This window comes from Penicillium atrosanguineum (assembly GCF_028827265.1).
Source record: "Penicillium atrosanguineum strain IBT 20685 chromosome Unknown utg000007l_segment0_segment0, whole genome shotgun sequence".
Classification (NCBI taxonomy): domain Eukaryota; kingdom Fungi; phylum Ascomycota; class Eurotiomycetes; order Eurotiales; family Aspergillaceae; genus Penicillium; species Penicillium atrosanguineum.
Window position 1 is genome coordinate 2,187,723 of NW_026623139.1, and position 12,278 is coordinate 2,200,000.

The 12,278-nt window shown below is 51.0% G+C and overlaps 2 protein-coding genes across 2 annotated transcripts; one reads left to right on the top strand and one right to left on the bottom strand.

Annotated features, from left to right (window-relative positions):
- Positions 1 to 600: 600 nt before the first annotated feature.
- Positions 601 to 2,136, bottom strand: N7443_009025 (glycoside hydrolase family 16 protein; the record flags this gene model as incomplete). Its single annotated transcript, XM_056889081.1, has 3 exons — positions 601 to 1,373; positions 1,429 to 1,989; positions 2,043 to 2,136. Coding segments are annotated over 3 exons (1,428 nt in total), but the record flags the coding sequence as incomplete, so codon positions are not given.
- A 2,978-nt stretch (positions 2,137 to 5,114) lies between these two features.
- acyA (adenylate cyclase acyA) lies at positions 5,115 to 11,608 on the top strand (the record flags this gene model as incomplete). Its single annotated transcript, XM_056889082.1, has 2 exons — positions 5,115 to 5,275; positions 5,365 to 11,608. The coding sequence occupies 2 exons, from the start codon at positions 5,115 to 5,117 to the stop codon at positions 11,606 to 11,608; spliced, it is 6,405 nt and encodes a 2,134-aa protein (XP_056738384.1).
- Positions 11,609 to 12,278: the final 670 nt, after the last annotated feature.

The window sequence follows — 12,278 nt, forward strand, 5'->3', positions numbered from 1 at the left end:
TGAACTGGGTATGGATCAGGTGTCTCCAATAGCCGGGATTGGACGGACTATGGCACGTGAGGTGGGCTTTGTTCTCTTGGAAATGTGGTCGTTGGGAAGTATTGCATTGGGATGGCGAAAGGTGAGTTCAATGCAGTGAGGGGAGCGAGTTAGAGAATTAAAGGCTATTTACGTATGTGATGCCAGCACCGAGCATTCCTTGTTGATATCATGGGTCTAGTCACTGTATTGGAGATCAAATCAAGGCTTGAAGTTGCATTGCTGCGTGTATAATTTATGACCATCTATAAACACTGCCAAGGATTAATACATGAAGGTTGGTGGCGGTCTATATCGCTCCACCGAACGCGATATCCATCGAGTTTTGGTATGTATGCGTGCTAAGAATGAAACATTGAAAAAAAGCAAAAGCCAAGGGACGTAAGCGCCAATATGCTGTAAACCTGTGCGGTCAGGTACCGTCGAAAAAAGTCCGCGTCTCATATTGCGAGTCGTGAAGTGAAAGTGTCGTTTGCGCCATGTGAAAGAAGCATCCCATCATGAGTAATAATACAGGTCGTTGGTCGTCGTGACCCGGGTTCAAAAAAAAGTAAAAGGACCGCCGATCAGAGCGCAGAAACGGCTCAGAATGGCTGGAGCACGCGGGCTGGTCCCGCCGTTCACCGCAGGAGCAATGGTTGAGGATGGAGTAGTGGCAGGCTCCTTGTTCTTGGTGGGCGTGGTCTTAGCTCTCGTCTTGGTAGTTTTGGTAGTCTTGGTAGTTTTGGTAGTCTTGGTAGTCTTGGTTTTCGTCTTGGTTTTCTTCGAGGTCGTGCTGGGAGCAAGACGGGTCACATTGCCCCAGGAGGTCTCAAGACCAGAAGGGGAAAAGGCAGCCGATGATGAAGCCCAGGATACTGAGGTAGATTGGAAGGTAGACTGTGGAGATGACTCGGTCTTAGTGGTTGATTCAAGGGTCCTCCTCAGGAAGGGTACAAGGGGTTGCTCACTCATTGAGCTCCCGCCAGGTGGTGAAATGCGGCCAGAGGCAGATTCCCAACCACTAGGCAGAGAGGTAGAAACCGAGGATGAGCCGGTAGCAACCCAGGGCCAGACATCGGGGGTGGTCCAAGTCGAGGTCTCCTTGTGTGTTCCACTCCAAGGAATTGGGATTCCAGAGGCGGTCGACGTGATAGTGGGAGCGGACTGGGTCTCGGTGGGCTCATCGGCACTGTTGCCATTAATTTTGCCTCCATTAGAGACAATGGACTGCCAGGTGCCAGATTTGTCGCCGTAGCTATATGAATTGCCGGTCGAGTAGTCGGTCACGACCAGCTTCTTCATGTACATGCTGAAAGGACCTTGGCTGTAATCGGTCACACCACCAGCCCAATCTAGAGAACACGTCAGTATCGCCATTTTCACGCTTGATTGGGATGCTCGGCTCACCAATGGTTCCTTGGGCATTGTCGGAATCACCACCGGCCCAAACGCCGACCTTGATCATCATGGGAGACTGGGGGTACTGGTTGGTGTCTGCCGTCGCGGGCGTGAGGGCGCGAACAGTGACGCCATCAATGGCCCAGACAATCTCTTCACTGGTCCAGTCGATGGAGTACGTGTGCCATTCATTCTGGTTGTCAGGGTTTGAGTGGAATGCGCCGCGGTTGTAGGTGCTCGTGTCTCCTTTGCCGAAGTAGTTGGTTTGGACTTGGGAGCTCTTGCCTCCGAGCCACTCCCAGTCGATTTCGTCAAGATCGTCAGACTGCAGTACAGCACTGCTAACAATGCCCGTTCCTGGAGCAGCCTTGATGGTGTATTCGACCCTGCCGAACATGATGTACCAGCCGGACTGGATCAGGGGCCCGTCACCCTTCTTGGCGACGGTGAAGGTGGCACCGTTGGTGTCATCGTACGTGATGGTTCCGGAGGCAGAGAACTGATCTGAGGCACCAGAGGTGAAGTCGTAAGTGACATCAGCTTGACCTAAGGCAGTATCCGCGGGGCAGGCTATTTGGATGGTCAGCAAAGCGCGAGGCTGCACCAAGATCTGGGTCACATACTGCTCTCGGTCGGATTGCAACTGGTGTACGTCTGGGCTGTGACCAAGACGGAGGAGGAGAGCAGTCCCAAGGCTGCAGTAAGAGCGGCCCTCATGATGTAGTTCACAACGGTATGATGATATGGAATCCAACGATACAGTAAGACCTAGGGGGGAGAGGATATGATGAGAGGGTATGGAAGAGGAAGGAAAAGTCAAGAATATGAAAAGTCAAGATCATAACAGCCCAAGTGCCCAAATGGCAGGATCGATCTCGTCATAAGAAAGAGCCAGCCTCCGTGTTTTTAAGATCATCGCTTCCTCATTGGGCGCAACATCCGTGGGTCCGTTGAGCTGCCTTCGGTCCAATCACATTCATTTCTAGGTATGGTATAAAGTATTCGGTCATTCGGTTATTCGATTATCCCATGGTTCCATTCTTCCATTGTTCGCTCATCTCTGCATTACCTCATCTGTCTCACTCGTTTCCCTGCACTTTTCGACTTGTCCGTATTCAGTGGCTTGAAGATGTGGAAATGGGGAAATGGGGAAATGTGGAAAGCAGGGGGCAGGGTATCGGCAAGTGGATCCTCCATCCCAGCCTCCCCGTTTCTGCATCAACATCCCCCGTTTCAGGCTACGATTCTGATAGACACTTGTCGGTGATCGTCCTGTTATCCCGTAGATCGAGTTGGTATCCAAGGCAGGCCAGCGGGGCTGGCATTGCCACACCCGATGGGCCAGTACGGAGTACATAGCACCAATGCGATGGACTTTTCAGAGCAGTGAAAGCAATAAGTCTAGGCACTTGGATATCCTTGGAATGCTCGCAACGTGGCTTCGATGGCAAGCCCGTTTGGAAATGTCGATCTCTAGCTACACCGGCGATCCTAGGCGCCACATAGGCTTAAACTCTCCCGCCATTAATAGTATAGACCAATCACCACGCCCGTGTTGTCAACCCAACGAGACAATAGATGGTGGATCTGAGGTTACAGTGACCGGGTCACCTTGCAACTAACTGCTGGTCCACCTCAATAGGTCACCGCCAAGGGATTTGCAACCTCCCGCTGCTCAGTTCTACCTTTGCTTCTATTGTGGTGGAAAATTTCGCGGCCACTCGTGCATGATTTTCCATCGCAAAACTGTCCGCTATATTGCCTTGAATTGATCGTCCTCTATTCATCAGATTTCATGCGAATTTATGTACTTTTCACTTCCAAGACGAGTCAGATATAGGTATCTTACTGTAGCCATACAACCTGAAAATACCGGGCTCGGATAGGAGTTCATTCGCCTGTGCCTAGTCCTAGGTGCACCGTGTGCGATCAAAGCCGCTCGATCTCCCGCCAAAGGCAATGGTGCTGTTGACGCCCTCCATGTCGATCCCGAGGTACACTTCAACAATCCCAATGCCAGATTAAAATACTTTGATCTGAGCCGAATAGACTATAGATCAGGCCTTCAATTTACGTAGAAAATAACAGACGAAGTACCCCGCATCGATATTCTTCTATACAACGGCGGTGTCAACAACTTTGAATACAAAACAAGCAAGAGTGGCCATGAGTGGATCGGATCATCCAAGTCATTTGCTACACTTACTTCCTCATCACCTTCGAGCTATCCCTCTCTCACGAGTAACAGCAGCCGAGCAAGGCTCTCACCCTCCTGAGTAACCTTCCTATGTTGTTTCAATGCCGTTCAAAACAGCTGTAAAGACGAGTTATCGCCTCCCATTCAGGCTCACTTCGTTATCCCATCTCCTTGATTCGGTAAAGTTGCAGCCGGGGTGTTACGGCCGAGTGACTGCAATAGCTACGTCAACCGTTGGTCAACGGGTAAGCGAGTCGTGTTGATATATAGGAGTAGCGCCTGGCCACAAAACCCCTTGTGCTTCCTCCAACTCAGAATTCTTTTTTCTTATCCTCCACATCCACAAGCAAGACGTCGAACACGAGTTCATTTACACCGAGGAAATACTAAATGACTAAATGCGTGCAGCCTTCCGGTTCTCCAAAGCTGTGGGGCTTCCTCTGCGTCCAATGGGCAAGATTACACAACTCGGCCTGTTCACTTTGAGCTCTTAGTCCTCCTAGATAGCCTCCGGAACACTTTTCTACAAAACGTGGACATCATATATATCATTTTTCAATAGCTCATTTCCAAAGGGCTCGAAATATGGCCAGACAAGTCATATCTCACCCATCGGAGTCTATATGCGGGAACGGGAGCGCTGACAGAATGACAAGTGCAGCTCCACAGCAAAAGCACGGACAGCCTCACTGAACCCACGGACCATTCTGCCCCAGACACAAACCAGCCAGGGCCTGGCGAATAATGAACTTTGCGATCGATCTCCTGCAGCTACATCAATGAAATCGCCGGTCTCACTGTGAGACCAGTCCAGCACCAATCAAATACCCACTGGACCTGGAGAGCCTCACCTCCCTCCAACCCCCCTCCTCCTCAGCTTCCTCTTCCTCAACTTGCATCCACCCGACTCGTTTAAACGACCTTCTCTTCGATCTGCTCGGGTATTCCGGTCCTGCATCGTTATCCCCGCCCTGCGCCGGATTTGTCCAAGAGACCTGCCTTGTGCTTCGTATGACGCCCGCCCGCATCGCTGCGCCATGTTCCCCATCAGCCTATGACCGCGCCACACTTTCCTACCAGGATACACTCTAGCGACACGCTCTGCTGTACCCTAACCTTTGTGTCTACCCGCGCTTCATAGCTTTTGTACGCCCTGCTTCAGGAACTCCGCACCCGAACACCCCCGCCCATCGATGAGACCCGCCACGCAGCCTCACCCATCTTGAATATCCCCGATCGTACTGAATCGCCTTAGCACACGCCACTTCCAGCTATACAAATCCCTACCGCGCTTCCGCATCGAGCTCCGCAAATTGATGCAAGCATCGGTGAGATTCAGATCGGCCTTGTTCTAGCTTCCTCATCCTCCGACGTATCCGATAACTATTTGCATTTATTGATGGTGGCCTGCACTGAACTTTTGCACCACCGGGAAGCACAGTTGGCATCAACCTGATCAAGCCCTTTGCGGCGGACTCGACCGAGTCTGAGACCAGCCATGCCTGCGCGGGATCACGAGCAACCCGACCGGCGTCAAGGCTCAGAGAGCTCCGGGTTATCGCAGGAAACAATAAGGAACAACGAGAACTCACGTCGGGCCCCAAATACTTCCTCCAACGGTCGCAATGACGACGTCTTCCCAGGCACCCTGATGGACAGGTAAGAGCTCTTTTCTGTAACTCATTCATACCGCGGTGCACGCGTGCGCTATGGTAGGGATCTGAGCTAACATGTTAAACCCCATCCAGATCCAACGCGCCCCAAGGTCCGATCAACTTTGGGCAGTTCAGATGGTCCCCAGAAGTCTCCCCAACGGAAGAACGCAAAGGCTACGGGTACAGCGGTCACCGCAAGGCGCTGGCTGTTCTCGGAGCTGGCGACGAAGCCTCTCGATCGATGTCTTACAGTCCGCGACCCCCGCCTATCAATCCTCCTCCCAGCGATCACGATGAAATGGATTCAATTGCCCCGTGGGCTACAGCGCCTGGCTCTTCATCTAGCCAAACGTTCTTCAACGATAATTCCGAATTCGAACAGTCCCCCGCATCCGCAACCTTTCGCCGCCCGACGACCGGACGCACGGCGTCGAGTGAACCGGCCGAGATGGATTGGAATGGTGACCGACGAAGGCCTTCCGCTGTGAGCATGACGAGCAGCCAAGGTTCAAAGTCGAGCCAGAAGCGCCTGAGAAAGAAGACTAAGACTTTAGTCGGAGAAGACAACTCGGGGCTCGATGAACCCGAAGATGGTCCATCAAATCCACCAAGCAGACGTGGGGGACCAATCGACCAGTTAAAGGCCCGAGAAAGAGCCAACTCTGACGGTTCAGAAGCAACTGGATCGCAGCGGCCCTCGCGGCCACGAGCAGAGGGTTCTCTACCATCAAGTGACATCACTCCATGGGTGTATCAAAGCTATCATGATATTCCCCAGTATGGCGAAGCTCCGGTACGACAAGTGCCTATTGGACCTGACGGTCAGCGTCTTCCCTCCCGGGCTCCCAGTTCTGGCCACAGAGACTCAAGTCGAAGAGCGCACAATGGACACCGCCACTCTCGAAGCAAAGAAGAGAAACCTACGCTCGCAGGGGATCTTGCCGGATACAACGCTCGTCCGGGCGGATTTGACGATTTCAACGTCGGCCTCAGACCCTGGAATGACAGTTACCTCACCTCATCTACTGCTATGAGCTCTTCTTCCAATATTGGTGGGCGTTCGACTAGCCCAACACCAAGCGTGCAAAGCGCAATCTACCGTGAGCACGGTCAGAACTCACCTGGAGGCCCACCCAACAAAAGTGGCATTCTTGGCAGAATTGGACGACACCTGCTGCCAGGGTCACACAAGCCGCATGAGAAATCCAAGCGTGACCAGTCCCCGGGCCGACACAGGCAGGGTAGCATCGAAGGCCCCTCTAGCAGCGGCCGCCATCTTGAATCATCAGACTCCAATAGCATAAAGAAGGAATCTGGAAAAGGTCTTGGTGGTATCCGTGGGCCCAAGTTCGGCAATCGCCGCTTTGCCAGCAATCTGACTGGTGATCTTGCTCCGCGAGATGGAGCACACCACAGAGAAGATGACAAACATGTATTCAAACTCGACACCGATCTTAAGAATGTGGATGACATTGTTCGTTCGACTTCACCGGGCCGCATGCCTCAGGGAACGGAAGGAACTGCTACACCTCGTGAACCTCCGAACCGGCCTGATACACAGGCAAGCTTGGGAGCCGACAGTTGGCATGCGCCTGATAGTTGGCATGTCAAGAAGCAAAACGACCTTTTGGAATCCGAGGAAGGCGGTTCCAAGCCGACTGCCAGTCTTCGTGATCGCGATGGTTCATCTTTCTTCATCCGAGTTTTCCGCATCGACTCCACCTTTGCTACTCTTTCAGCTGGCCTGAACGCAACTGTTGCAGAAATTCTTTATATGCTTGGGAAAAAATCGTTCTTGCAGGATCATCTCAACAATTATGAGATCGTGTTCCGAAAGAATGACTTATCTCGGCAGCTTGATCATAAAGAAAAGCCAATCCTCATGCAGAAGCAACTTCTGGAACAAGTCGGCTATACTGAAAGAGACCGGATAGAAGATATTGGCCGTGAAGACCATAGCTATCTCTGCCGTTTTATATTCCTGCCGACGAAGCTCAGCGGATACACCAGCCTGGAAGCTGATCCTGGCTTCAACAAGATGCAAAAGTTCAATCACGTGGATCTCCAAGGCAAGAGCCTTGTCACAATTCCCATTACACTATACAAAAAATCATCGGAGATTATTTCCTTGAACTTGTCCAGGAATCTCTCTCTGGATGTACCAAAGGATTTCATCCAGAGCTGTATTAACTTGAGGGAGATCAAATTCGTTGGAAATGAGGCTTCGTATCTTCCCACAAGTTTCAGTCTGGCCAGCCGCTTGACCTACTTGGATGTGTCAAACAACTCCCTAGAGAATTTGGATGACGCACAGCTTGACCAGCTTCAAGGCTTGGTCAGTATCAAACTCTCAAACAACCAGTTGACGGACCTGCCTAGCTACTTTGGAAACTTCAATTCCTTAAGAAGTCTGAGCATGTCCTCGAACGGCTTCAAGGTCTTCCCAGAATTTATTTGCAACCTGAAGAGCCTAGTCGATCTGGATATCAGTTTCAATGGCATCGAGTCGCTTCCTAATATCGGCAAATTGACAACTCTGGAGCGCCTTTGGATGACCAACAACAACATCAGCGGATCTCTTGATGATTCTTTCAAAGACTTATTAAATCTGAAGGAGATCGACGGGCGATTCAATGCTATCACTAGCATTGACAACCTGTCTCGTTTGCCGCGACTAGAGCAGGTTACTTTCGGTCACAACTTAATATCTCGGTACAGAGGAGCATTCCCTAGGTTACGCAGTTTGTACATGGACCACAATCCATTGACACAGTTTGATATTGACAGCCCCATGCCAACGCTGACCTCTCTCAATCTTGCATCTGGCAAACTCTCCCAACTTAGAGATGCCATGTTTGAGAACATCACGAATCTCACGAAGCTCATCCTAGACAAAAATCACTTGTCGTCAGTTTCGATACAGATTGGCAAACTGCGTCGACTGGAGCATTTCAGTATTATCAAAAACCCCCTCTCCTCGTTGCCTGCTACCATCGGCTGTCTTGCTGAGCTCAGAGATTTCAACCTGAGAGAGTGCAATCTCAAGGTCTTGCCGGAGGAAATTTGGCATTGCGTGAAGCTGGAAACTCTCAATGTCTCCACGAACTTGCTATCGACTTTCCCCAAGCATGGAGCCCCACAGCCTTTGATACCTGGAGAGCCGACCACAACTCCTGCCACCACTCCTGGAGTTTCTGGAAATCCCAGCTATGAGGAATTGGGACCACTCGATGAAATGAACTTCCGCCGGCCTAGTCAAACATCCAGTGGGGCTATAGCATCTGGTGCATCGCCAAGTGGTACATATCGGAACCCTTCGACGACCCCGTCAATTGGACAGTCAACAGCAGGACGAAAGGTATCATCAACATCACGATCAGGAACCATAGAACCAAGCTCATCTTCCCGAAAGGATTCAAACTTCTCACAGCATGGTGTGGCGATGAGCTTTGCCGGATCTTTGCGAAATCTTCACCTTGCCGATAACCGCCTGGACGACGACATTTTCCGCGAACTGGCCCGTCTCCCTGAATTGCGCATTGTCAATCTCTCCTACAACGAGCTTACAGAGCTGCCCCAGGGTGTTCTCAAGCGATGGCCTAATCTCTCCGAACTCTACCTTTCTGGCAATGAATTGACCTCGCTCCCATCAGATGACCTCGAGGAAGGAAGCCAGTTGAAGGTTCTTCACATCAACGCTAACCGATTCCAAGTCTTGCCCGCCGAGCTGTGCAAAGTCAGCAAGCTCGCCATTCTTGATGTTGGAAGCAATGGCTTGAAGTACAACATCTCCAATTGGCCTTATGACTGGAACTGGAACTGGAATCGGAGCTTGAAATACCTGAACTTCTCCGGCAACAAGCGTCTCGAGATCAAGCCCAACATTGCGTCCTTGGGCCAACCGGTCACAAACGGTGCTAATCTGACTGACTTTACGTCCTTGACTCACCTTCGTGTTCTCGGTTTGATGGATGTCACTCTCACGATTCCTACAATACCAGAAGAAAATGAGGATCGCCGTGTGCGTACTTCTGCATCTTTGGCAGGCTCACTCGCCTATGGTATGGCAGATACACTCGGTCGGACCGAGCATCTGTCCATCATCGATATGATTGTGCCCCGCTTGAAGCCGGATAACGTCGAGACACTGATGGGTATGTTTGACGGTTCAACAATGTCGAGCGGTGGCTCCCGAGTTGCGAAGTACTTGCACGAGCACTTCACCGCGACCTTTTCTCATGAGCTTAAGAAGCTGCACCTTGATCAGGATGAGACTCCAGCCGATGCTCTCCGACGTGCATTCTTGGCTTTGAACAAGAATATGGCTGGGTCAGCATACAGATCGATTGATGATCGCGAGCTTCGTCAGTATAACCGTCGAACCATCAGTTCGAAGCACCTCAACCAGGATGATATTCAATCTGGTGGTGTTGCGACCGTGTTGTATTTGCACAACATGGATTTGTATGCTGCTAATGTTGGTGACGCGCAAGCCATTCTTGTGAAGTCAGATGGTTCCTTCCGCAATCTGACACAGAACCACGATCCCGCTGAACCACGTGAGCGAGCGCGTATCCGTGCTGCTGGAGGTTTCGTGTCTCGCAATGGAAAGCTGAATGATGTTCTCCCCGTCTCGAGATGCTTCGGTCACTTCCCAATGATGCCTGCTGTCATTGCGGCTCCGCATACCATGCATGCCACCTTGACAGAGCAGGATGAAATGATCATTCTGGCCTCAAAGGAACTTTGGGACTATGTGGCACCGGAATTAGTGGTCGATATCACCAGAGCTGTTTACCCGGACCTAATGTTCGCTGCTCAAAAGCTTCGAGATCTGGCCATTGCCTTTGGTGCAAACAACAAGTTGATGGTGATGATCCTAGGCGTGAGCGAGCTTCAAAAGCGACAGAAGAAGTGGGCTCGTCCTAGCATGTCCTTGGGTCCCTCCACGTTCGCCGATGAGCAAATTATTCCCTCAACCAAAATCCGCAAGCGCCCTCGTGATGTTCCTGGAGATTCTCGATTGGCTCGCTTTGATTATGTGGATGCTCCTGTCGGTGAGCTGGTCATCATCTTTACGGATATCAAGAAGTCAACAGGTCTGTGGGAGACTTGTCCAGAAGCAATGCGCTCGGCCATTCAAATCCACAACGACATCCTGCGACGACAACTTGGCATCATCGGTGGTTACGAAGTCAAAACCGAAGGAGACGCATTCATGGTCGCCTTTGCAACCACGACCGCTGCCTTGCTGTGGTGCTTCAACTGTCAGAATCAGCTGTTGGAAGCTGAGTGGCCTACGGAGATCCTCGAGCAGCCGCAGTGTCAGGTTGTTGTGGACATGGAAGACAATGTTATCTTCCGCGGTCTATCCGTCCGTATGGGTGGACACTGGGGAGAGCCTGTCTGCGAAAAAGATCCTGTCACCAACCGCATGGACTACTTTGGACCCATGGTGAACCGAGCATCTCGTATCTCCGCTGTTGCCGATGGCGGGCAGATCTTTGTTTCGTCTGACTTCATGACTGACATTCAGCGCAACCTTGAGATCTTTGCCGATGCTGAGCGCTCTGCTTCTACTAGCTCGACCGAGAGCCATCCGCGTGTTGATAGTCTTGGACAGAATATCCGCCGCGAGCTGAATCAGCTCAATAGCCAGGGCTTCGTGATCAAGGACCAGGGTGAACGGAAGTTGAAGGGTCTTGAGAACCCAGAGCCTCTTTACCTCGTCTATCCTCACTCACTCGCTGGTCGCCTGACAGTCATGGAAGAAGCGAGTAACGAGACTAGCGGTCCGGCTACGCTTAAGCCCGGGTCAGAACTCGACCTCAAGACCGAACTCATCTGGCGTCTGTGGGAGGTTACCCTTCGTCTAGAACGTCTCTGCAGTGCTCTCGAGAACCCCATCAACCCACAACTCCGTGAACCAAACATCGCCCTGTTCAACATGGTTAAGAATCATGGCGGCGAGCTAAACGACTCAACCGTAATCAGCCTAGTCGACCAACAAGTGACCCGCATTGAAGCAACCATCAACACCCTCTCCGTGCGGCACATGATGCGCCCCTTCAAGCCCGGTGACCGCCTTGAAGACCACGCCGTCCCAATCGGTGAAGTGATGCAACAACTAGCTACACAACTGGCCGAATACAGCGCCTTAAAAGAACAAATGGCCATCGGAGACATAAGCCTCACCGGTGTACCCCCAGCCCAATACGGTTCCCCGATCCACATCACCACCAGTGGGAACAGCAACGACATCTCCGCCTCCTCATCCTTCCTCAACATTTCTGCGGACACGCCACGCACCTTCGAGTTCCCGCACAACGCCCGTTAATACAGGTCACATATATATTATTTCCACTTTAATGATGACCCATGGCTCTTTGAGCTCTCATTCGGCTTTTTCCCCCCGTATTCTTCTCTTCCCTATCTCGGTTCTGTTCTACGTGGGCGGCGTCTCACGGGTGGGGAGTCTTTCAGATTGATTTACGATGCATCTGGGGCGTGGAGCCACGGTGGATATTCCTTTTTTCTCTTTATTCTCTCTTCTCTCTCTTCACGGCTTTGCTTGCAAATGTTGTGTATGGTGTGTCTCATTGTGAATATATGGTCATTCCTTGTACTTTGGTCTCTTTTCGGGATGTCATTTTGTTGATCATTTCTGTTGACTAGAAATGATGAATCGTTCTCAGTTGGAGTTTGTCTTCTATTCGTATACGTACAGGGAGGTCAGGGCGACCTTCATTATACGACGTACATAGGCGACTACACATCTGGGCATATCTTATTTATTTTTCCCAATGAGCCCATCGAGTTTAAAGATGTGTTTTAAAAGGGGTGTTTAAAGTAATATCTTAGGGGAGATGTGTATCAAGGACACTTGACGTCTAGAGGGTACCCAGAGAAACAAATGTCTTAACTAAGCCCATTTGCAATATTTCCTTGGTCCAACTGTACAAGGGTTGAAATCTGAGACTCTTTGAAACGAGAAATTTGATTCATTT